At 46.3% G+C, this 23,855-nt stretch overlaps 1 protein-coding gene across 1 annotated transcript; it reads left to right on the top strand.

Moving 5' to 3' along the window:
• Positions 1-11,540: 11,540 nt before the first annotated feature.
• FOXA1 (forkhead box A1) lies at positions 11,541-21,439 on the top strand. Its single transcript, XM_060759013.2, has 2 exons — positions 11,541-11,706; positions 19,912-21,439. The coding sequence occupies exons 1-2, from the start codon at positions 11,635-11,637 to the stop codon at positions 21,331-21,333; spliced, it is 1,494 nt and encodes a 497-aa protein (XP_060614996.2). The 5' UTR covers positions 11,541-11,634; the 3' UTR covers positions 21,334-21,439.
• The last annotated feature ends 2,416 nt before the right edge of the window (positions 21,440-23,855 follow it).

Raw genomic sequence — 23,855 nt, 5'->3', positions numbered from 1 at the left:
AGTGTAAATATCTTTCACACATAAAAACTGTTCTAAAAAGAGAAAATAGTCTCAATGTATTGTCGAAGGCTTTCATGGCAGGAATCACTGGGTTAGTGTGAGCTTTCCAGGCTGTATGCCCATGTTCCAGAAGCATTCTCTCATGACATTTCGCCTGCATCTATGGCAGGCATCCTCAGACGTTGTGAGGTCTGCTGGAAACTAGGCAAGTGAGGTTTATATATCTGTGGAATATCCAGGGTGGGAGAAAGAACTCTTGTCTGTTTGAGGCAGGTGTAAATGTTGCATTCAGCCACTTTGATTAGCATTTAATGGCCCAGCAGTTTCAAGCTTTGACTTCTTACTGCTTGGGGGAATCCTTTGTTGGGAGGTGATTTGCTGGCCCTGATTGTTTCATGTCAGGAATTCCCCTGTTGTTTGAGTGTTCCTCTTTACTGTCCTAATTTTAGAGTTTTTTAATACTGGTTGGGAGGTGATTGGCTGGCCCTGATGGTTTCTTGTCTGGAATTCCCCTGTTTTTGAGTGCCGTTCTTGAGGCAGGTGTGAGTGTAGCAATTGGCCACTTTGATTAGCATTTAATGGCCTTGCAGTTTCAAGATCCGGCTGCTTCCTGCCTGGGGGAATCCTTTGTTGGGAGATGATTAGCTAGCCCTGCTTGTTTCTTGTCTAGAATCCCCCTGTTTTTGACTGCCATTCTTGAAGCAGGTATGAATGTTGCAATTGATCACCTTGATTCGTATTTAATGGCCTTGCAGTTTAAAGGTCTGGCTGCTCCCTGACTGGGGGAATTCTTGTTGGGAGGTGATTAGCCGGCCCTGATTTTTTCATGTCAGGAATTCCCCTGTTGTTTGAGTGTTCCTCTTTATTTGCTGTCCTGATTTTAGAGGGTTTTTAAATACTAGTTGCCAGATTTGGTTCATTTTCAGGGTTTCCTCCTTTCTGTTGAAATTGTCCGCATGCTTGTGGATTTCAATGGCTTCTCTGTGTAATCTGACATGGTGGTCCAGCATTTCTCTGTTTTCCAGTGATATGCTGTGCCCAGGTTGGTCCATCAGGTGCTTTGCTATGGCTGACTTCTCTGATCTGCAGAGCCTTTCATGTTCCTTGAATCCTGCTTGGGCAATGCTGCGTTTGGTGGTCCCTTTGTAGACTTGTCCACAGCTGCACGGTGTACAGTAGACTCCTGCAGAGGTGAGAGGATCCTTCTTGTCCTTTGCTGAATGTAGCATTTGTTGGATTTTCTTAGTGGGTAGGTAGATAGTTTGTAGGCTTTGTTTCTTCATCAGCTTCCCTATGTGGTCAGTGCTTCCCTTGATGTATGACTAGGACACTTTATCTCTGGGCAGATCGTTGTCTTTCCTCTCCTGGATTGTCCTTGGCCTTGCAGCTCTTCTGATGTCTCCATTGGGCCGTAGAGCCCAGTTTAACTGGTGCAGTTCACCTTGGAGGAGGTGGAGTTCGCAGATTCTTTCTGCAAGTCTGCCAGGGCTTTAATTGTGCTTCTTTTCTTGACTTGGATGGTGTTTGGACTTTTTATTTAGGTAATAGTCTCCATTTACAGTCCTGAGTCTGCAAGACCTGCGGGGAGGGCAACTTGGGTTTCATCCACAGGGTAGAATTATTGCAGTTTGATACCACTTTAAACTACCACGCTTTTTGAATCCCAAGCGTTGTCTTTGACAAGCTCTTGAGCTTTCTCTGCCAAAGACTGTTGGGGCACAACCAAACTGCAATTCCAGGACCCCATAACATTGAGCCATGGCAGTGAAAGTGGTGCTAAATTGCATTAATTCTACCGTGTAGATGCAATCTTGGAGATCTCTTATTCATAGGGTTGCCATACATCGACGGCTGAGACTTGATTGAACAACAAAAAGTACTACAGGGAAGAAAAAAAACTGAAGGCAGGTAATGAAAGGTTCATAGAGTCAAAAAGTAATGCCTCAAATGCTCTAGCTTTGATTTCTTTCTCATCTATTGGACTATTTATGCATGATATGAGAGAGGGAACCTTAATCTACTGATATAGTCTTCTCTTTTTCACATGGAGTGATTAGAACTATGAATCTGAAGCTAAAAGAAAGAGTCATCATTGAATTTCTGTCAAAAGAAGGTTGTGCACCTAAGGAAATCCACCCTCGCTTGAAGAATGTTTATGATTTGGCCCCTTCTGACTTTTACCTGTTTGGACCTCTGAAAGACAACCCACTTGGTTTCAGATTCAATGACTTGAATGGCAGTTCATTCATAACGTTTTTAATGACGCAGGAGGCAAAACTTTTTGACCCACCCGAGTCTATTCCAAGGAGTTCTGTAGAAATTGAAAATGTCGCAGTTACTAACCTGAGCCTAAATGTCAATAAAATAAATTGGGATTACTCTAGTTGGTTTCAAGCCCAAGATCCTACTAGTCTGGTATAATATATTTCAGGAAATATTTCAGGTAAGAGAAGGCGAAGAAACATTCCTTGCAGCTGAATTCCTGGAGGGGAAAAATGCAGAATTCGACGCCTAGGCAATGTGGCAACAAGTCGCTAGAAATGTCCTCCATCAGGAATTTAGGCAGAGTGCCTTGGTCTCCCCTTTCCTCCTTCCAAATTTTGAACTGAGTTTAATTGAAATCCATTACAATCTGGGCATCAATGTCAATTAGCGGTCGGATTTCCAAGAAAATATTCACAGGCAGTAGATCTATATGTTTCCGAAAAGGGGTAGAAAAGACTTTAGACCACAGAACACCAACGTTTCGAGTTCAGTAGAAAACAAATGCCAAATAGTGCAATCTAAAGTTCTCTATTGGCAGAAAAGGGGGGGGGGGGAGGATAATATATATATATATATATATATATATATATATATATATATTTAAAAGTGTAAAAACAGTATGTGAACCAGTACATATACATAATATTAATACTACTACTACTACTACTACTAATAATAATAATAATAATAATAATAATAAATATTTTTTTCGTGTCAGGAGAGACTTGAGAAACTGCAAGTCGCTTCTGGTGTGAGAGAATTGACCTTCTCCTTGCCCAGGGGACCTCTGATGTTTTACCATCCTTGTGAGAAGCTTCTCTCATGTCCCCATATGGGGAGCTAGAGCTGACAGAGGGAGCTCACCCACGCTCTCCCGATTGGAACCTCCGACCTGTCGGTCTTATAATAATAATAATAATAATAATAATCCCTCATGTGGAGCTAGAGCTGGCAGAGGGAGATCATCCGCAGTCTCCCCGGATTGGCATATTGGTCTTCAGTCAATAATAATAATAATAACAGCAACAACAATATATTTTATGTATAACTCGCTCGCTCTCCCCGAAGTGACTCAAGGCTGTTTCCAAAACAGAACAAAAATGGCGCAAAACTTTCAATGCCAATATATCTATGTGTATAACGCCCCCATAAAACGCATTTATTATCTTTGGCTCGATCTACACTATTTATCTATTTGCGGAAAAGTTAGGTGAGGGGAATTAAAATCCTTAAAAACAATATGTAAGCCAGTAAATATACATATATATCCCTGTGTATAGTATCCCCATAAAACGCATTTGGTATCTTAGGCTGGATCTACACTGCCAAATGATGGGTTGTATGGTCAGTGTAGCCCCAAGCCATGCCGTCAGTGCAGTTCAAACTGCATCATATGGTTCTACACCAGGTATGGGTAAACTCGGGCCCTCCAGGGGTTTCGGACTTCAACTCCCACCATTCCTGACAGCCTCAAGCCCTTTCCTTTCCCCCCTCAGCCACTTAAGCCATTTTATAGTGTGTGAGAGGAGTTGCCACGTCCTGCTTGCTCAGTCTCATAGTCTAACCCCCTGAAAGACACAGAAGTTAAGCAGTCACACTCTCTCAGCCATAGACTGAGATACACACACTCAGATTAAATATAAATATTCCTGCCAATATTAGATCAGCCCCCTCCCTCCTATCCTTCAGAAGGATGGTGAAGACCTCGCTGTGGGACCCAGCTTTTCGGGCAGTGTAATGAGGTAAAAATAGAATGGTGTCCTGAGATAGTTTTAAATAGGTGATTATAAACTGGATATTAGTGGTTTTAATGTTTGTATATATTTATGGTTTTAGGAATGTTCGCCCTATATATGTTGGGCTCCGGCTTGAGTCCCCTGTGGGACGAGAAGGTCGGAATATAAATGTTTCTAATCAATCAATCAATCTTCATTATAGGTATTAGTTATATTCATTATAGGGAATATAAGTTAGGAATGGTGGGAGTTGAAGTCCAAAACACCCGGAAAACCGAAGTTTGCTCAGGCCTGTTCTACACGAACCATATCATGCATTGGGTTGTTGTGAGTTTTCTGGGCTGTACGGCCATGTTCCAGAAGCATTCTCTCCTGACCTTTCGCCTGCATCTAAGGCAGGCATCCTCAGAGGTTGTGAGGTCTGTTGGAAAGTAGGAAAATGGGGTTTATATATCTGTGGAATATCCCTGGTGGGAGAATTTTCCAAGTTTCCAACAGACCTCACAACCTCTGAGGATGCCTGTCATAGATGCAGGCGAAACGTCAGGAGAGAATACTTTCAGAACATGGCCATACAGCACGGAAAACTCACAACCCAGACCTCACAACCTCTGAGGATGCCTGTCATAGATGCAGGCGAAACGTCAGGAGGGAATGCTCTGGCACATGGCCATACAGCCCGGAAAACTCACAACCCAGTGATTCTGGCATTATTAATTATTATCAATTATCAATTATTATTATTATTATTATTATTATTTATTTATAATAAAAATTAATAATTATTATTATTACTTATTCATGTTACTTATTCATGGCAGTGTAGATCCAGCCTTTGTTTCCTGACGAAAAGAAAACGAATGGAACTAACCTGGTTTCTCCTTGACAAGGGACCTGGGAGCAGCCATCGAAAAGGCCCTCCTTCCCAATAAAATCTGGGATTTTTTTTGTTTGTTTACTTCCAGTGGTTGGACAAAGTGTCCAAGATTGCGGCATAATGCCCTTACATTCGTATGGCCATTGTCCGGATATTTAAAGCAATGTCCACGCTAATGTATGGGGTTCCCATTTCGCTTCACTTACCCCGAATAGGAGCCATGAATCGGAATAGAAGTGACTCCGGATCGGAGTGTGCCTGCCACCAACATGATGCGCAGGATGGCCTGTCTGTTCACTCTCAAAGCTCCTGGCGCTTCACTTCCTTCCATGGGGATGCCTTTCCTACCCATTTGGTTCCATTTGTCAGCCTTTGAATGTACACTACGGCGGTCTTTCAAGAGCAGTTTGTAGCCGGGCGCTTTTATCCTTTCTTCCTTCGGTGGCACGTCTTTTTTTTCCCCATCCCTTGTTTCTCTCCTGCCGATTTGAGACCGTTGTTTGTTTCCAGGATTTAACTTAATTCTGTTGCCAGAATTGGGAAGGAGGAGGAGGAGGAGGGAGAGGGGACAAAGCAAGGAAAGAATAAAGAGAGAGAGAGAGAGAGACCGCCCTTTGTCAAGTCATAACATATTATTTTTTTAATGCAAGATTTTCCATTTTCAAAAATTAGTTTCTTATTTTAAATCTGATCTCGACGTCTGTTGGTAACAAAATATATATATACAAGTGCCTTTTAATACCACAAACTCCTAGATAGTGAAGGAAATGGAGCTCTAAATGTCATAGAAATTGATATTTAGGTTCATAGCCCCGTGTAAACGGATGTAAACCTCTGAAATAACCGCATCGAGGTGAAATTCATCGCAAACGGGGTTAAGGATCCGTGGAGGTAATAAGGACGTGAATTTTTCATGGCGCGGGTGTGTTAACCGGGTTGTCGATGGGCTTTAAAGGGATTTCTGTTTGCTCCCATCCATTTCGCTCAGCTTTCGAGCAGGTTTATTTTGCCTCCTCGAAATAGACGCTCAGATTCTCCCGGGAGCCTTCCAAGCCAGTCCCGCCTTTTCTGCTGCCATAAATAAAATAAAACAAGGTGTGAGCGTGTATGTATATACATAATGTGCACATGCATACCTTAAAGAAAGAATCCAGGGGCCCATTGGATCATCTTTTACTGACCTCGGAGAGAAAACCACTCCTGTCCTCAAAAGCGAGATGTTTGCTTACATATTTTAGTCCAACTCCAAACGGGTTCCCAATCAAAAAGTCCAACTGATTTGGCGAGGATTTGTTACCTCTTCATGAAGTCCATTGACGCTCTTTTTTTCAGGACAGTCCTCTTCGAATAAGGGATAAGGATTGAGATGTCCAATGTCCAATCACCGTCTCCCAAAGTAGCTACTATAGTCCCAACTCAAGAATGGGAAAGGTAATGTTGGTGGACAGGAAAGCGATTTAAAGCTGGGCTTAAAGCCAACCTTAAAATCTGTGGCATAGACACTGAGAACTTGGAAGCCTTGGCCCTTGAGTGCTCTAGCTGGAGGTCAGCTGTGACCAGCAGTGCTGCAGAATTCCAAGAAGCAGGATTGGAGGGCAAAAGGGAGAACTGGGAAGTCCTAGCCCTTGAGTGCTCTAGCTGGAGGTCAGCTGTGACCAGCAGTGCTGCAGAATTCGAAGAAACAGGATTGGAGGGTGAAAGGGAGGAAGTGCCAAGAGGAAGGTGCTGCCTTCAACATACAGACTACGAACCCTCCGCCAAGACACTACACTTGGAGGACCATCATCCTCGGGCTACAAGGGATCGCTTAAGTAAGTGTCTCAAGATGTGTCTACACTGTCGAATGACTGCCTTGGTTCAATATTATGGAATCCTGGCATTTTTTTACTTTGATGAGGCACCAAAGAAGGTTTAAAAAGTCCTTGTGAAACTACAACTCCTGTGTTTATTTATTTATTGTGCCAGAAAAGAATTGAAGGTAATGTTGTAATGTATTTAAAAACACAAACAAAGTTAAGAACTTGGCATTATCCTAAATGTCCTTTGACCAGAAGTTGGTCACTTGGAGTGGATGTGACAATAATAATAACAACAACAATAACTGAAGTGCCTCTGGTGTTGCTGTAAGAAGGTCTTCCATTGTGATGTGACAATAATAATAATAGAATAATAATAACTGAAGAGAAGCAACTTGAAAAGCTGACACGATATGAGGATTTAAAGATCGAACTGCAAAGACTCTGGCACAAACAAAAGTGGTCCCAGTGGTGATCGGTACACTCGGTGCAGTGCCTAAAGACCTTGGTCTGCACTTAAACACAATCACGCATTATTCGCGGATAAATCACACAGTCCTAGACACTTGGGAAGTGAACGATATGTGATGCAATACATCAGCCAGCAGAGTGCTGTGTTTCTAATAATAATAATAATAAAGTTCAGGTTGCATTGTAATAGGTGGTCTGCGATTCCATAGCATTGTGCCATGGTAGTCAAAGTGGCTCAAACTGCATTCATGCCACAGTGTAGATGCACCTGTAGTTGTACCTGCACTCGACTGGACACTCTGGATAAGCATGAGGTAGGTCAGCCTAAGAATGGACGCAAATTTTGGTGAACCGAGGTTCCAGTTAAATTAATACGGCAATAAGGTTTCAATAAGATCGTCGTTCAGCTTATTTCGCATGGATCCTGCCTATGTAATATCTTTTATTGCCCTTCCCTAGGGGAAAAAATGTTTTTTAGGAAGCGGTCTCCTTCCCCACATTCCCGACACAAGGAAAAACACTTTTTACTGCTCAGAGAGCCCACCATCTAGATCAGGTATGGGCAAACTTGGGCCCTCCAGGTGTTTTGGACTTCAACTCCCACCATTCCTAGCAGCCTCAGCCCCCCCCCCCCCCAGCCGCTTAAGGAAAGGGCCTGAGGCTGTTAGGAATGGTGGGAGTTTGAAGGCCGGGCGGTGAGGACACAAGTCACAACACTGATGAGCTCAAGCGCTTCCTTTGGTTGGAGTTTGTCCTCCACAGGTTGAAGCTCTAGCTTCCAACTGCATTAAATGGTCAGCTCAGATGGGACCTTAGGGTGCTACTATAGAGTCCGAAAGCTCCAGAGCCAGGGCTGATGGGCTTTGCCACTTTCCGCGGCCACCACCTGTTTGTTGTTGACTCGCCCGAGCTGTTCCTAAGGTGACTCTTCCCAGAGCAGCTGCGGGGCGGGAGGGAGCCCAGAAGAGCCGGGAAAAGAATGGCAGGAGCAGCCAGACTGACTCACCCGGGCAGCTCGCCAAGGAAGGGGAAAGGGGGGGGGGGGGGTCAGGCGAGGAGATCAGCTCTCTCTCTCTCTCTCTTTCTCCCTCCCTCTCTCCCCGGGATGGCCTCGCGTCACAGGAGGGACTCCTTCCCAGGAGTTGGGTGTTTTTGGGCCGCCGAGGGGCATGGCCAGGCATTGGGGGGGGGGGGGGGGGTTAGGGGTTGGTTAAGGAAGAGAAGGGATCCCTGGCTGGGTGGGCTTTTCAAGGACAATGGCAGGCACGCACAGGTGTGGATGGGTTCCTTCCCACAATGTGTGTTCTATTTTGCTCTGAATTATTATTATTATTATTATTGTTGTTGTTGTTGTTGTTGTTGTTATTATTATTATTATTATTATTATTATCACAACAAGATGAGTCCACAGCAGACACTCTGCTGGCTGTTGAATTGGATCACAGGTCGGACACTTCCCAAGTGTCTAGGACTGTGTGATGTATCGGTGAATAATGCGTGCAGATCCCAGTAAGATGGCCTTCTGCAGCTGGCAGATGGTAATTTTGTCCGCGCAGATTGTGTTTAAGTGCAGGCCAAGGTCTTTAGGCACTGCACCCAGTGTGCCGATCACCACAGAGACCACCTTTACTGGTTTGTGCCAGAGTCTTTGCAGTTCGATTTTTAAATCCTCATATCGTGTCAGCTTTTCCTATTATTATTATTATTATTATTATTATTATTATTTCCCACTCAGTCTATTACATTTTTATACACTATTACAGTCTATAACACGATTTTTGTTCCTGGATTATAAATAAGTTATTTCCTAATTGATTCTATCATAAACATATGAGGAAAGTTTTGTTTCACAGTGTTATGAGTTTAATACATTGTGTGGACCAGTGTGTGTATGTGTGTGAGTATGTGTGTGTGTGTGTGTGGGGGGGGGTATATACTTAAGACCCACTTTGGCCCTCCAAGAAAGTTGGACAAGTTAGGCGCTTTAAGGGAGGAAAACAGAGCACAATACCAACAGAGGAAAACAAGTCACAAAATAACAACAACAGCAGCAACAACAACAATAATAATAACCTCGAAAAGCACTTGAAAAGCCTTATGTAATACAATTTTTGTTCCTGGGATATAAATAAGTCATTTCCTAATTGAGTCTATCATAAACACAAGAGGAAAGTTTTGTTTCATAGTGTTATGAGTCGAATACATTTTGAGGACCAATGTGTGTTGGTGGGTAGGTGGGTGGGAATACACTTAAGACCCACTTTGCCCCTCCAAGCAAGTTGGACAAGTTAGGCGCTTTAAGGGAGGAAAACAGGGTGGAATAACAACAATAACAATGGCAATAATAATAATAATAATAATAATAATAATAATAGAAACTTTGAAAAGCCTTAATTTGGACTGAACATCAATCCACATGCTGCAGAAGGCAGCACTTCTAGGAACTGATTCTCTAATATGGGTTGCTGTGAGTTTTCCGAGCTGTATGACCATATTCCAGAAGCATTCTCTCCTGAAGTTTCACCTACATCTATGACAAGCAACTTCAGAGGTTGGGGGTTCTGTTGGAAGCTAGACAAGTGAGGTTTATATATCTGAGGAAGGTCCAGGGTGGAAGAAAGAACTCTTGTCTGCTTGAGGCAAGGGTGAATGTTGCAATTGGCCACTTTGACTGGCATTTAAGGCTCTTGGGAAGAGCCCATATTCAGAGTGGAATCCCAAGACACTTGGACCTAATGTTCCCGTGTGCTGGGTTGTTATGTACATATAATAAACAAACACACACCCCCAACCCAACAGATCTTTGTATGTTGATTTTTAGGTCTGTTCCTGGTGTTAATTGGGCCGATGGTTCAGAGAATTGCATTGGATAGGTAGGCCGCATTAGCTCTAGTTTCTTAGATATATGGATATATAATGGGTTTTCTGTAGGCGAACAGCGGGTATGTTCTGTATCTCAAAAACTACAGCTGATAAAAGAAAACTTGTGACCTTTTTGGAATTGGTGGGTCAAATACACTCAGACACAGATCTACTATTTGAGGCACCAAAATGTGGCTTGTCTTGCCTTCCTCCTCCTATAACTCCAGCCTTCCTTGACCTGCAATGTAGGTTGGTTTTTTGTTGGAAGTCAACCATAACCTGTACAGGTTTATAGTGGAGCTACCTTAGCTGCCTTTCTCTCTCTCATATTGTTGAGGACTAGAAACTCGTGCAGGGAATAGTTGACTGGCAACAGTTTTGTCCCCTCCGCTCATTCAGGGTGAGGCGCACATTCTGCCTTGAACTGGTCTCATTTAATACTTATTTGAGGGCTATGGGTCGCAGGGCCCTTCCACACAGCCCTGTATCCCAGAATATCAAGGCAGAAAACCCCACATTATCTGCTTTGAGCAGGAATATATGGCATTGTGGACTCAGATAACCCGGTTCAAAGCAGATATTGTGGGATTTTCTGCCTTGATATTCTGGGATAGAGGGCTGTGTGGAAGGGCCCTTACATTGCATTGTCTTTTAATGTGGTATATCTCAAGATAAGAGAAATAAAATCAGGAATAATAATAATAATCATCATCATCATCATCATCTCCTTGCTGCTGTCCAACAGTGGACTTTTTTGAGGGGGGGGGGGCTGGGGACCCTTCCACGCAGCCTTATATCCCAGAATATAAAGCATAAAATCCACAATATCTGCTTTGAACTGGGTTGTCTGACTCCACACTCAGATAAGGTGGGATTTTCTGCCTTGATATTCTGGGTTATAGGGCTGCGTGGGAGTGCCCCTTGTTCCTTCTCTCCTACCTGGCTCTACCTCTTCTGTTTTTAGTTTCCTTTTAATGAGTGTGACCTCTCTGAGTTCCTCCTCTCTTTCCTTCCCTCCCTCCCTCCCTTCGTGGCGTTGCTGAACCCGAGGCTAACGTGGGCTGGGCTTCCCCTGGGGAGGCGGGGGCGAGTGGGGAGCCTCCGGCCCGCTTTGCAGGTGCATCTCCGGCTCCCTCGGAGGTGAGAGGGGCGTCTTTGGCGAGGCCGCCAAATGGGGAGGAGGGGAGAGAAAGAGGAGGGAAAGAAAGAGAAAGAGGAGGAGGAGGAAGAGGAGGAGGAGGAGGAGGGCGCTGTGGCGGCGACGTAAGATCCACCTCCGCTGCCCAACTCCACTCGCCGCCCCGCCGGCCTTGCCTCACTTTCTCGAGTGGCGCGGCGCCACACACCACTCCTTGCCGCCGCCGCCACCTCCTCCGTGGGTGGGGGGCTCGAGACAGAGCCGGCCCTCCTCTTCCTCCTCCTCCTCTTCCTCCTCCTCCTCCTCTTCCTCCTCCTCCTCCTCTTCCTCCCCACGGGGCTCCAGAGGTGGGGGCTCTTTCCCCCTCTGTCTGTCTCCCTCCCTCTCTCTCTCCCTCTCTCGCGTGGCCCCCTCCCCGCCTCCGCCGGCGCCGCCCCCTCGCCGGCCAGAAAGGGGCTGGATGCTTCTCCCGGGCGCCTGGGCTCCAGGATGTTAGGGACGGTGAAAATGGAAGGGCACGAAAGCAACGACTGGAACCACTACTACGGCGAGGCGCAGGAGGTGAGCCCGGCCAGAGCTGGAGTTTCCGCGGGGCGGGGGGGGGGGGGGGGGGAAGGAAGGCAAGGGAAGGGCTTGGCTTTGGGGCTCAGAGGGGAGAGTCAAGCCAAGGGTTGCGCCCCAAAAGGGAAGCGTCTCCCGAGACCCGAGATTGTATTTTCTCCAACCTATGATCATTTTTGTAACAATATGCCCCAAAGCCACTTTATCTTCGCCTTACAGCAGTCCCACGAATGGGAAGTGCTGGGGATCTGCCTCCAAAGAGCTCTGGTTGTATATTTTCCAACCGAGGTTTATTTTTGTGTCTTTAAGCCCCGAAGACACTTTCTCCTCGCCTTACAGTAGTCCCACAAAAGGGAAATGTGAGGGATCTACCTTCCAAGACGTCCGTTTGTATATTTTCCAGTCTACGTTTATTTTTTTTATATCATTTTGCCCCAAAGCCACTTTATCCTCGCCTTACAGTAGTCCCACTATTGATCTTGCGTGGGGAAATCTTGCGTGGAGAAAAGGGAGATGCATGGTGGTCTAGTGAAAAAGCCAGGGTCGATCTCTCCTGGAGCACTCCTCCAACTTCTCTTCCTCCCAGCCACGGCTCTCTCTTCTCCGAGGGCCTTAGCGTTTTGTGTGTGTGTGTGTGTACACACACACACACACACACAACGCTAAGGTCCTCAGAGGAGAGGTTGGAAGAAAGAGAAGTTGGAGGAGTGCTCCAGGAGGGGGTCGACCCTGCCTTTCCCACTCGGCCACCATGCATCTCCCTCTCCCCACGCAAGATCAGGTACACTAGTGGGACTACTATACCTATATTTGTGTTTATATGGGGGAAACAATCTCAGCAGCCATTCCTTGGGGGAAAACTTTAAGTTGGGGTCTTTTTTCTTCCTCTCCCCTCCCCTGTGATACTATTCCCCGGGCAAAATAATCGGTTTCGGGTGTACTTTTTGCCACACGTTTCTTTTCCGGGGATGTGGGGAAAGGAAGAGAGGGAAATTACATCTAAGGTGTGCAATTCCCCCTTTGGCCAGTGGGTGGAGCTGCCGAGACTGGCTCGGTTTCACCAGGAAGCCGGGCTCTTGGCATTGTCCATTCATCTCTCCCTTCCTTATTTTACAATATGCTCCAAAGAGGGCGAAGAAAAGGATCAAAGACGGGAAAACGAACAATAACGGGTGGAGGGGGGAAAAAGAAGAAGGGGATGAATGGGTCCTGTGACTGAGTAAAGCGTGAAAGGGGGAATAAGTCCAAAAAATAGAAAGAATGTTAAAAAAAAAAAGACAAAAAACAAGGAAAAGGGGGAGGTCTTTAATCCAGCTTTCACAAAACGCAAAAAAGGACAGAAAACAGATGATAGGAAGAAAGACATACAAGGAGAGCAGCCTGGAAGGAGGGAGGGAGCACCCAGAAATTAACTGGGAGGACAAAGCGGGGATTTGGCTTCGCCTTTCCTTACCAGAGCCGAGGTCCGGGTCTCTCTCCCTCCTTTTCCTGCAGGCGAGGCGGTGGGCTCCCTGGAAACATATGGGTTTGTGTTGGCGGCAGGCCGTGGGCTCCTTCTTTAATACGCCAGGGTCAACAGGGGGCAAAGAAGAGGCTGAGGTGGGAATGCGCGCCTCTCCCCGACCCCCAGCCCACACGGAAAAGACCCTCCTGTAATAAGGTGGGATCTTTCATTTGCAAGCAGGCTTGGATCTCCTGAACCCGAGCCGTTGCCTCCTCTGATGCTTCGAGATAATATTGAATATTTTATTCTGAAATGCCTTTACCACTCTCACACATATATAACATGCTTTACTCTGAAATATCTCTATCACACAGAGAGATATGTATCATGGACATATAATAATAGGCGTACATGAACACAATAATATATTAAAATGAAATATAGACAAAACAGGGTTGCTGTGGGTATTCTAGGTTGTATGGCGAAGTTCCAGAAGCATTCTCTCCTGACGTTTCGCCTGCCTCTATGGCAGGCATCCTCAAAGGTTGTGAGGTCTGTTGGAAACTAGAAAAATTGGGTTTATATATTCTCCCACCCTGCAACATTCACACTTGCCTCCAAAAGGCAAGAGTTTTTTCTCCCAACTTGAACATTCCACAGAAATATAAACCCAATTTTTCTAGTTTCCAACAAACCTCAAAACCTCTGAGGATGCCTGCCATACATGTGGGTGAAACGTCAGGAGAGAATGCTTCTGGAACATACAGCCCAGAAAACTCACATCAACTCAGATCTCACAGCCTCTGAAGATGGTTGCCGTAAATGCAGGCGAAACCTCAGTTGAGAATGCTTCTGGAACATGGAAATACAGCCCGGAAAACTCACAACCCAGACCTCACTGCTTCTGAGGATGCCTGCCATAGTTGCAGGCGAAACCTCAGGAGAGAATGCTTCTGGAACATGGCCATACAGCCCGAAAAACTCACAGCAACCCAGATCTCACAACCTCTGAAGATGGCTGCCGTAAATGCAGGCGAAACCTCAGGAGAGAATGCTTCTGGAACATGGAAATACAGCCCGGAAAACTCACAACCCAGACCTCACTGCTTCTGAGGATGCCTGCCATAGTTGCAGGCGAAACCTCAGGAGAGAATGCTTCTGGAACATGGCCATACAGCCCGAAAAACTCACAGCAACCCAGATCTCACAACCTCTGAAGATGGCTGCCGTAAATGCAGGCGAAACCTCAGGAGAGAATGCTTCTGGAACATGGAAATACAGCCCGGAAAACTCACAACCCAGATCTCATTGCCTCTGAGGATGCCTGCCATAGATGCAGGCGAAACGTCAGGAGATAATGCTTCTGGAACATGGAAATACACCCCCCCTCCCCGTAAACTCACAACAACCCAGTGATTCCAGCCACGAAACCTTCGACGATACATATAGAAGTCAGGCGTGGGAAATGATGCCTGTGTTTATATAGCTACGATTTTTCTGGGTCGGTTTGCCATCATTCATAAATGATACAACTCTATCACAAAACCTATCTTTATATTCAAACTATATATGCAAATACCACGCAAAGTGTACGTGTTTTCACTATTAAAAATTCCGGCCTTGGCGTTTTCCACTTTGGAGGAAAATAATACTAAACAGGAAGCGAAAGAACTTCTCTTTCCAAACCCAACAACAAATTATTTCCTTTTCTTTTAAGTCATGGGATATTATTTAAAGTGAAACTTAGGCCCAGCTGAATAAAATCCCACATTATCTGCTTTGAACTGGAATATATGGCAGTGTGGACTCAGATAACCCACTTCAAAGCAGATATTGTGGGATTTTCTGCCTTGATATCCTTGATATTTCTGCCTTGAGACTTTTACGGGCTTGTTTTGTCCCACTCTCGCTTGCCGGGCAATGCTTTCGAATTTATTTTAGGCTGCGGTCAGGTTTAATAGGGTTTGGAGTGGCAGAAAGGAAAGGGGAGAAAGCTCCCTCCGGATTCCTTGCCTGCTCCTAAACCTCGGCTCTATCCCGAGGTTGTTTGTTTTTGTTTGGGGACAAAAAAGAGGCAGCTGTCGTCGTCGGAAGCGGACCCGTTTCCCCGTCGCGGCCTCCGAGGCCGAAGGAACCAAAGCAGATGGAGGGAAGCAGAGGAAAGTGGGGCCAACGGGTTGGGAAGTGTTTCAGACTACTGGCAACGGGGCTGGACAAAGTTGGGCCTTCCAGGTGTTTTGGACGTCAACTCCCACCATTCCTAACAGACTCAGGCCTGAGTCTGTTAGGAATGGTGGGAGTTTAAGTCCAAAACACCTGGAAGGCCCAACTTTGCCCAGGTCTGATCTACATCAACATATTTTCCCTAACGCCTTGAAACAATGTGTAAAATCTAATTCCACGGCTCTCTCTGTGAGTTTTGTGGAGATCCTTCAGCCTTTGCCGCTCTCCTTTCCACAGCTCTGTAATGTATAAGAAACCAAGTTCCTTTCTCCAAAACCATTCCAGTGTCGATACCTTCGTCAAGTTATCCAGACCGATTTCTGCCCTGTGATTTACTTTAGCTTCAAATTGCGGCCTTCATTAGGCACATGGCAAAGCCTGCTTTCTGTTTCTTTTTTCTTTGGCAAAATTCCTCAGTTGAAGGTGTGTTGTTGTTAGTATGATCACAAGCTCCTCTCCTCGGATCTAGGGCCCCTGAATAAAATCCCACATTATCTGCTTTGTACTGTGTGGACACGAATAACCTGGTTCAATGCAGACATAGTGGGATTTTCTGCCGTGATATTCTGGGATATAGGACAGTGAGAACTAAGGACAGAAAGGCTTCACTAAGGACATTCACTCAGGCCCTAGGACTCTAGGTAGGTACTGGGGTGCAGTCCTATATCCCAGAATATCGAGGGATATAGGGCCCTAGAACTCTAGGTAGGTGCTGGGGTGCATGTGTCCCCATGCTTGCGTCCCTATGAATGATGGCAATCCCATAGTTTTTTCTTAGGCAGAGATGTTTCCTTGGAAAGACAGCCAAGGGCACCGAGCTAATCCCTGACACTCTCCAATTCTAGTACTTATTTAGGTGGACACTTGTACCCTACTTCTTTCACAAAATGTTATATGTCATCAGATCTGGGTGTATTTGTATTCATATACAATTTGGGGAAAGGAGTGGGGCACAAGGTGTTCAACACCGGCCTAAACATTACCGTAAATTATTATTATTATTATTATTATTATTATTAAGAAATATATAATTATAATATAATTAATTATTATTATATTATAATATAATTAATTACAATATAATTATTAATCATAATATATAATTATAATTATTAATTATAACAATTAATAATAATTAATTATCAATAATGCCGGAATCACTGGGTTGTTGTGAGTTTTCCGGACTGTATGGCCATGTTCCAGAAGCATTCTCTCCTGACGTTTCGCCTGCATCTATGGAAGGCATCCAGAGGTTGTGAAGTCTGGGTTGTGAGTTTTCTGGCGCCTGCATCTATGGTAGGCATCCTCAGAGATTGTGAAGCCTGGGTTGTGAGTTTTCCGGGCTGGATGGCCATGTTCCAGAAGCATTCTCTCCTGAGGTTTCACCTGCATCTATGGCAGGCATCCTCAGAGGTTGGGAAGTCTGGGTTACTGTGAGTTTTCCGGGCTGTATGGCCATGTTCCAGAAGCATTCTCTCCTGACCTTTCGCCTGCATCTGTGGCAGGCATCCTCAGAGATTGTGAGGTCTGCTGGAAACTAGGAAAATTGGGTTTATATATCTGTGGAGTGTCCAGGGTGGGAGAAAGAACAAATCTATAAATCCCAATTTCCTGGTTTCCAACAGACCTCACAACCTCTGAGGAAGCCTGTCATAGATGCAGATGAAACTTCAGGAGAGAATGCTTCTGGAACACGGCCATACAGGCCGGAAAACACACAACAACCCAATACCCTTATGCTTATGTTGTTTTATTAATTTTATGTCATGCTGTTTACTCTATATGTTTTGGTGATGTTACTTGGAAACCGCCCTGAGGTAATAATAAATAATATTATTTATTATTATCCTAAATGCACCAGATCCTGTCTGATTTTGGATGGTTATTCAAAGCGTAGGTTCCTTAGTGAACTTTATGGTGCACAGCGGAAGCAGGCTATGTTCAGAGGATTCAGTAAGGACAGTGAGAACTAAGGACAGTAAGGCTTCACTAAGGACATTCACTAGGCCCCATCGACACTGACCAGTCAGTTCCAAGCCTGCATTGAAGGAATACAGTTTCGGTGTGCATAGGAAAACATAGGAAACCCTGGAACCAGTTTAAGGCCCTGACTGTGATCATTATTACCCAAGCCACTGAGCACTGGTGCGCCTTGGCGGCTTTCTTTTGCGGAGCTTTTGGGGGAGTTTGTTGCAGTTTGTTTTGGGGGAGTTTGTTGCGGCCTATGGAAATGTTATGATGCAGAGCAGGGCCTGGAAAGAGGAGGCAAGGGATTTTTAGAGGATCTTGTGTATATGGGGGTCGGGGGTATGACGGGTGAGGATGGAAGATTGGATCACTAAGAATCCACTAGAGACAATAGGACAGGATCTGTATGCTCGCCCATAACGCCCTGCCTCAAGCACAGAAGAAGAACTGTTTCGAGCTACAGATAATGCAGTCACTGTCGCCCGCTTTTGGGTCTAAAACTATTTATCTGCTTGTGGTCCTTTTATTTTATCAGTTTTAAACTTATTTATTATGCAGTGCTTTTGACATGAAATAAATAAAGTGGGGCCGGTAGTCTATTGTGGGTTCTGAGGTACTGGAAATGGAGATTTGGGCCACTAGCGGGTTTTTAGTAGATCCACTGAGATCAGTGGATCCAGGTGGCCTGAGAATCCCTTTTGAGCAAGAAAAAGCAAACTACAAATATAACACAGCCCAACAAAAACAACAAAAACAATATATATATACAATATATACAATATATACAATATATATATATATATATATATATATATATATATATATTGTTTATATATATATAGTCTTGGGTTTCTTTAGGCCTATTCCTGGGGTTATTTGGGGCGTTGATTTAGAAAATTGCAAGTTCTTGGATATAGCTATCATAGTTTTTCTATGGCTACTGGTAGGTGCCATATCTCAAAAATTAGAACTCATAATTGTACTAGTGCCATTTTTTGAATCAGCGGGTCAAATATACCCAGAAACATGGGGAACATTTGAGGCACCAAAACGTGTGTGGGCCAGTATAATTTTATATATGAGTCCCTTGGGGCGATAGGGAGGCCTATAAATAAAGTATAATAACAGCAACAACAATAATAATGAGTCTGGTGTCCTGGGGTTCTCGAGTGTCATGTGTTGGAGTGGGAGTGGGTCATCCACTGTTAGAAGTAATAATAATAAAAGTAACAATAATAGCAATTTTATGTATTTTAATAGTTCTCTTAGGGTTTATGTCTTAATTATTCATTATGTTATTAGTATAATCGTGTTAATTTGATTACTTGTATTGTTTTTCATTTTGATGTAAATTTCTCTTTTGTTAAAAGTTTATGGGTTTTTTTGTATTATTTTGAGGTGTCTGTATTCGCTTATGGGCATTGAACTTTGCCTTTTTGTGCATGTAAACCATCCTGAGCCCCCTTGAGAGCGGTCTATAAATAAAGGTTTATTATTATTATTATTATTATTACAACAACAACAACAATTGGTCCCGAGTCCTGGGGATTTGGAATGATATGGGTTGGAGTGGGAGTGGGTCACCCACTGTGAGAAGTATTATTATTATTATTATTATTATTATTATTATTATATCGAACCTTGTGTTTGGGGGGGATCTAAGGTGTTATGGGTTGGGGCGGGAGTGGGTCACCCACTGCTAGAAATAATAATAATATCGAGACTTGTATTTTCGGGATCTAAGGTGTTATGGGTTGGGGTGGGAGTGGGTAATAATAATAATAATAATAATAATAATAATAATAAGTCCCGTGTTTAGGGGATCTGAGGTATTATAGGTCGAGGTGGGAGTGGGCCACACACCGCTAGAAGTAATAATAATAATAATAATAATAATAATAATAATTTCGAGTCTTGTATTTTCGGGATTTGTGGTGTTATGGATTGGGGCGGGAGTGAGTCACCCACTGCTAGAATCATAGAATCATAGAGTTGGAAGAGACCTCATGGGCCATCCAGTCCAACCCCCCTGCCTAGAAGTAGGAATATTGCATTCAAAGCACCCCTATTATTATTCGAAATAATAATAATAATAATAATAATAATAATATACAAAATCGAGCATATAGATCTCATTTGCTGTGATATACTGTGTTTTTGTATCAGTAAAATAATAATAATAATAATAATAATAATAATAATAGCAAGTCTCGTGTTTTGGGCATCGGAAGTGTTATGGGTTGGGATGGGAGTGGGCCACCCACTGCTAGAAGTAATAATAATATGGAGCCCTGTTTTGGGGATCTGGAGTATTATGGGTTGGGATGGGAGTGGGCCACCCACTGCTAGAAGTAATAATACTATGGAGCCCTGTTTTGGGGATCTGGAGTATTATGGGTTGAGGTGGGAGTAGGTCACCCACTGCAAGAAGTAATACTAATATAGAGTCTCGTGTTTTGTCGATCTGTAGTGCTTTGGGTTGGGGCGGGAGTAGTAATAGTAGTAGTAGTAGTAATGTCGGGTCTCGCGTGTGTGTGTCTCCCGCTCTAACCCGTGCCTTTCGCCCTCAGGCCTACTCCTCGGTGCCGGTGAGCAACATGAACTCGGGCCTGAGCTCCATGGCCTCGATGAGTCCCTACATGAGCATGAACGCCATGAGCAGCGGCGGCGGGGGCGGCGGCGGCAACGTGGTGACCTCGGCGTCGTCGTCCTCCTTCCACATGTCCTACGCCAACCCGGGCCTGGGCGGGGGTCTGAGCCCCGGCGGCACGGGCCCGGCCCTGAACTCCATGTCCGCGGCGGCGGCAGCGGCGGCAGCAGCGGCGGCGGCGGCGATGGGCTCGGCCTTGAGCCCCGGGGCCATGAACGGGCTGGGCCCTCCCGGGTCGGCGCAGGGCTCTCTGAACGGGCTGGGCGCCTACGGGGCGATGCCGGGGGGCCACGTCGGGGGCGGAGGGGGCCCTCCGCATTGCATGAGCCCGCTGGGCTACGCGCCGTCGGGGCTGGGCCGGGCCGGGCGGGACCCGGGCAAGGCCTTCAAGCGCAGCTACCCGCACGCCAAGCCGCCCTACTCGTACATCTCGCTCATCACCATGGCCATCCAGCAGGCGCCCAGCAAGATGCTCACGCTGAGCGAGATCTACCAGTGGATCATGGACCTCTTCCCTTACTACCGGCAGAACCAGCAGCGTTGGCAGAACTCCATCCGCCACTCGCTCTCCTTCAACGACTGCTTCGTCAAGGTGGCCCGCTCGCCCGACAAGCCCGGCAAGGGCTCCTATTGGACCTTGCACCCGGATTCCGGCAACATGTTCGAAAACGGCTGCTACCTCCGGAGGCAGAAGCGCTTCAAGTGCGACAAGCAGCCCGGCGGCAAAGCGGGAGGAGGAGGAGGAGGAGGAGGCGGCGGCGGCGGCGGGAACGGCAACAACAACCACCAAGGAGGAGACAACCGGAAGGAGCAAAGCACCAACTCGGGCTCGCCGTCGCAGCGGGGCGGGCAGGGCAAAGCGGGCCAGCTGGAGCCCGCCCCGTCCAGCCCTTCGCCCACCTTGGACCACGGCGCCGAGCTGAAGCCTTCCGTGGCGGCGGCGGTGGCGGCCTCCTCGGTGCCCGGCGTGCCTTCCTTGGCCTCCTTGGGCCACCCGGGCCTGGGCTTGGGCCACCCGCACCCCCACGCGCACCACCACCACCACCACCACCACGAGCCGGCGCTGCACCTCAAAGGCGACCCGTCGGCCCACTACGCCTTCAACCACCCCTTCTCCATCAACAACCTCATGTCCTCCTCGGAGCAGCAGCAGCAGCAGAAGCTGGACTTCAAGGCCTACGAGCAGGCGCTGCAATACTCCTCCTCCTACGGGGCCGGCGGGCTGCCTTTGGGCGGCGGAGGGGCCTCCTCGGTGGGCGGCCGCGGGGGCATCGAGCCCTCCGCCCTGGAGCCCTCCTACTACCAAGGGGTCTATGCCAGGCCCGTCCTAAACACCTCCTAGCCGCGCCCGCGCCCAGCTCGGCCGCCCTCCTGCCCCCCAACAGGTCTCCCCAGCGATCCTTCTGCAGACTGACTCTGTGCCCCAATCTGGCACAGCCCCGACCTCCCCATAGAACTCTTTGCCTACTCAACGTGTGCCCCACAGACTGACACCACCAGAAAGTAAGCAAAAGAAGGAGTGGGGAGGAAAAGAAAGGACTGTTACTTTACTCTCACGATTGTGGTTGTTGTTATTATTCCTGTATCCCAACGCGTCTTCTTTCTTCTAGTTTGGCCCCAAAAGCCCCCCGTCCCTCCCCCCCCCCCAGGTCCCATCCACACTGACTATTTAATGCAGTTCAGGCTCCTGCAAAACAAAGCCCTTCACGAGCACCACCGGTGTTCTGTGGTGGGTTCAGTCATCAAACTGAGTTTCAGGATTTTCCTGTTGTAATCATCGGCACAGTCTAATGGGTTAAACCCTTGTGCCAGCAGGACTGCTGATCAACCAGGTTCGAATCCGGGGAGAGTGGGTTGAGCTCCCTCTGTCAGCTCCAGCTCCCCTTGAGGGGACATGAGAGAAGCCTCCCACAAGGATGTTAAAACATAAAAAAATCCAGGAGTCTGCTTGGGCAACGTCCTTGCAGACGGCCAATTCTCTCACACCAGAAGCGACTTGTAGTTTCTCAGGTTGCTCCTGGCACACACACACACAAAAGAGCACTGGTGGTCTGTGGTTTGCCTCATCAGAAGGTTTCCAGGATTTTCCTGTTGTCATTCTCAGCCGTGCCCAGGAAACACCGGTTTGAAACTGCACTAAATGGTCAGCGGAGATGGTCACCCTATGTCCCCACCTACCCACCCAACCGCACATATATATAGACTGTAGATATATATAAATATATATAAATATATTGGCCCACCCCCTTGCCATGACCACTTTAAAGGGAGAGAAAGGGAGGAAGGTTTGTCCATCTTGTCCAAAAATAAGAGGGGGTGGTTTTCTGCCACTTCCCTATTATCTCGAGTTGAATCCGGGACATTCTCGGGGCAAAGCCTGAATTACCCGCTCCGCTTTCATAATACACCAGGGACCAGGTTTAGGGTGTATCTACACCAGCCATGGGCCAACTTTGGCCTTCCCTCCAGGGGTTTTGGACTTCAACTCCCACCATTCCTAAGAGCCTTTGGGCCCCATCCTTTCCCCCCTCAGACGCTTAAGAAAGCCCATTCCGACCAAATAAAGCTCACCAAGTTGGAGAGAAGTCAAAGTCTCACCAAGAAGGAGAGAAGCCACCGAGGGTTTTTTTTTATTAAAGCCTGAGGGGGGCTTCCTTTCCCCGCTCAGACGTTTAAGGAAGCCCAATTTGACCAAATAATGCCCACCAAGTTGGAGAGAAGCCACAAAACCTCGGGACCCTTCCTTTCCCCCCTTAGACGCTTAAGGAAGCCCAATCCGACCGAAATAATGGTCACCAAGTTGGAGAGAAGCCACCGAGGTTTTTTATTAAAGTCAACCGAAGTGATGTCAGCTTGCGGTAGGCCGCTAAAGTAAAAGCTAAGATACATAACACAGTAAAACATGCTTAAGTGGCTGAGGGGGGAGGGGAGGAAAGGGCCTGAGGCTGTTAGGAATGGTGGGAGTTGAAGTCCAAAACACCTGGAAGGCCCGAAGTTTGCCCATGCCTGTGATGCATCCTTAGAAAGTTACATCTCAACCAGGAAGCTTTGGAATGAGCGATAGCAAAACAGGGATGAAGACTTTGTAGGCTCCGTGCGTGGAAACCTTTCTCCCTCAAAGAAGCCACGCACATTTCTTGGCTCAGGCCTCTCTCCCTCATTCCCACACACACAACAAACCCAGTGGGCCAGATCCGGAACGACGGAGGAGTCCAAGAGGAGACTTGCCTGGGATACACACAGACTCACACAGGTCACAAGCCAGTTGAAGGCGTATTGTTGTTGCTATTGTTATTATTATTATATATCTATATATTTTGCCCAAGCTGTTACTTGAGGAGTCTCCTTCAGCGGGGGGGGGGGGGGGGGTCCTGGCCACGTGGAGGATCCCCATTTTTTCCCCTTCCTGCGTGAAAGAACTATAGTATAACTATTCATGGCGACGTTTTTATGATGATGATCCAAGCCTCCCCACCGCCCTCCTCCCATCAAATTTTAGAGGGATTCTCTTTCTCTTTCTCATCCTTCCTTCCATCAGATCAATTGACTCCCCAACCCCTTCCCGCACCCCATTTCTTGTGACACGTCCATCCAGTGTTAATGCACTTTTTCCACCGTTTTTTTACACCTCCAAACGGGTTTCTCTCCCTTTCCCCCCCTATTCCCTTTCCTTCTGTTGTTTTCTCTCCTCCTTGTTGGCTGTCACGACATACTATTAATTTATTTGCACGGTTTCTATTTTCTCTCCCCCCCCCCCTTTTACAGCTTTGACAGTGCTTTCAATGACGGTTTTTCCAAAATGAGACGCCATTTAAAGAAAATAAACACACAAAAAATTATCTTAATTTTATAATAAATGTGATT

The sequence above is a fragment of the Anolis sagrei genome, chromosome 1 (assembly GCF_037176765.1).
Source record: "Anolis sagrei isolate rAnoSag1 chromosome 1, rAnoSag1.mat, whole genome shotgun sequence".
NCBI lineage: Eukaryota > Metazoa > Chordata > Lepidosauria > Squamata > Dactyloidae > Anolis > Anolis sagrei.
This window is presented reverse-complemented; position numbering and strand designations above follow the sequence as displayed.

Bases quoted from the DNA above. Each gene is read 5' to 3' on its own strand.
- FOXA1 (XM_060759013.2), top strand. From the start codon at position 11,635: ATGTTAGGGACGGTGAAAATGGAAGGGCACGAAAGCAACGACTGGAAC. The intron at 11,707-19,911 runs GTGAGCCCGGCC...TTTCGCCCTCAG, and splicing joins ACTACGGCGAGGCGCAGGAG to GCCTACTCCTCGGTGCCGGT.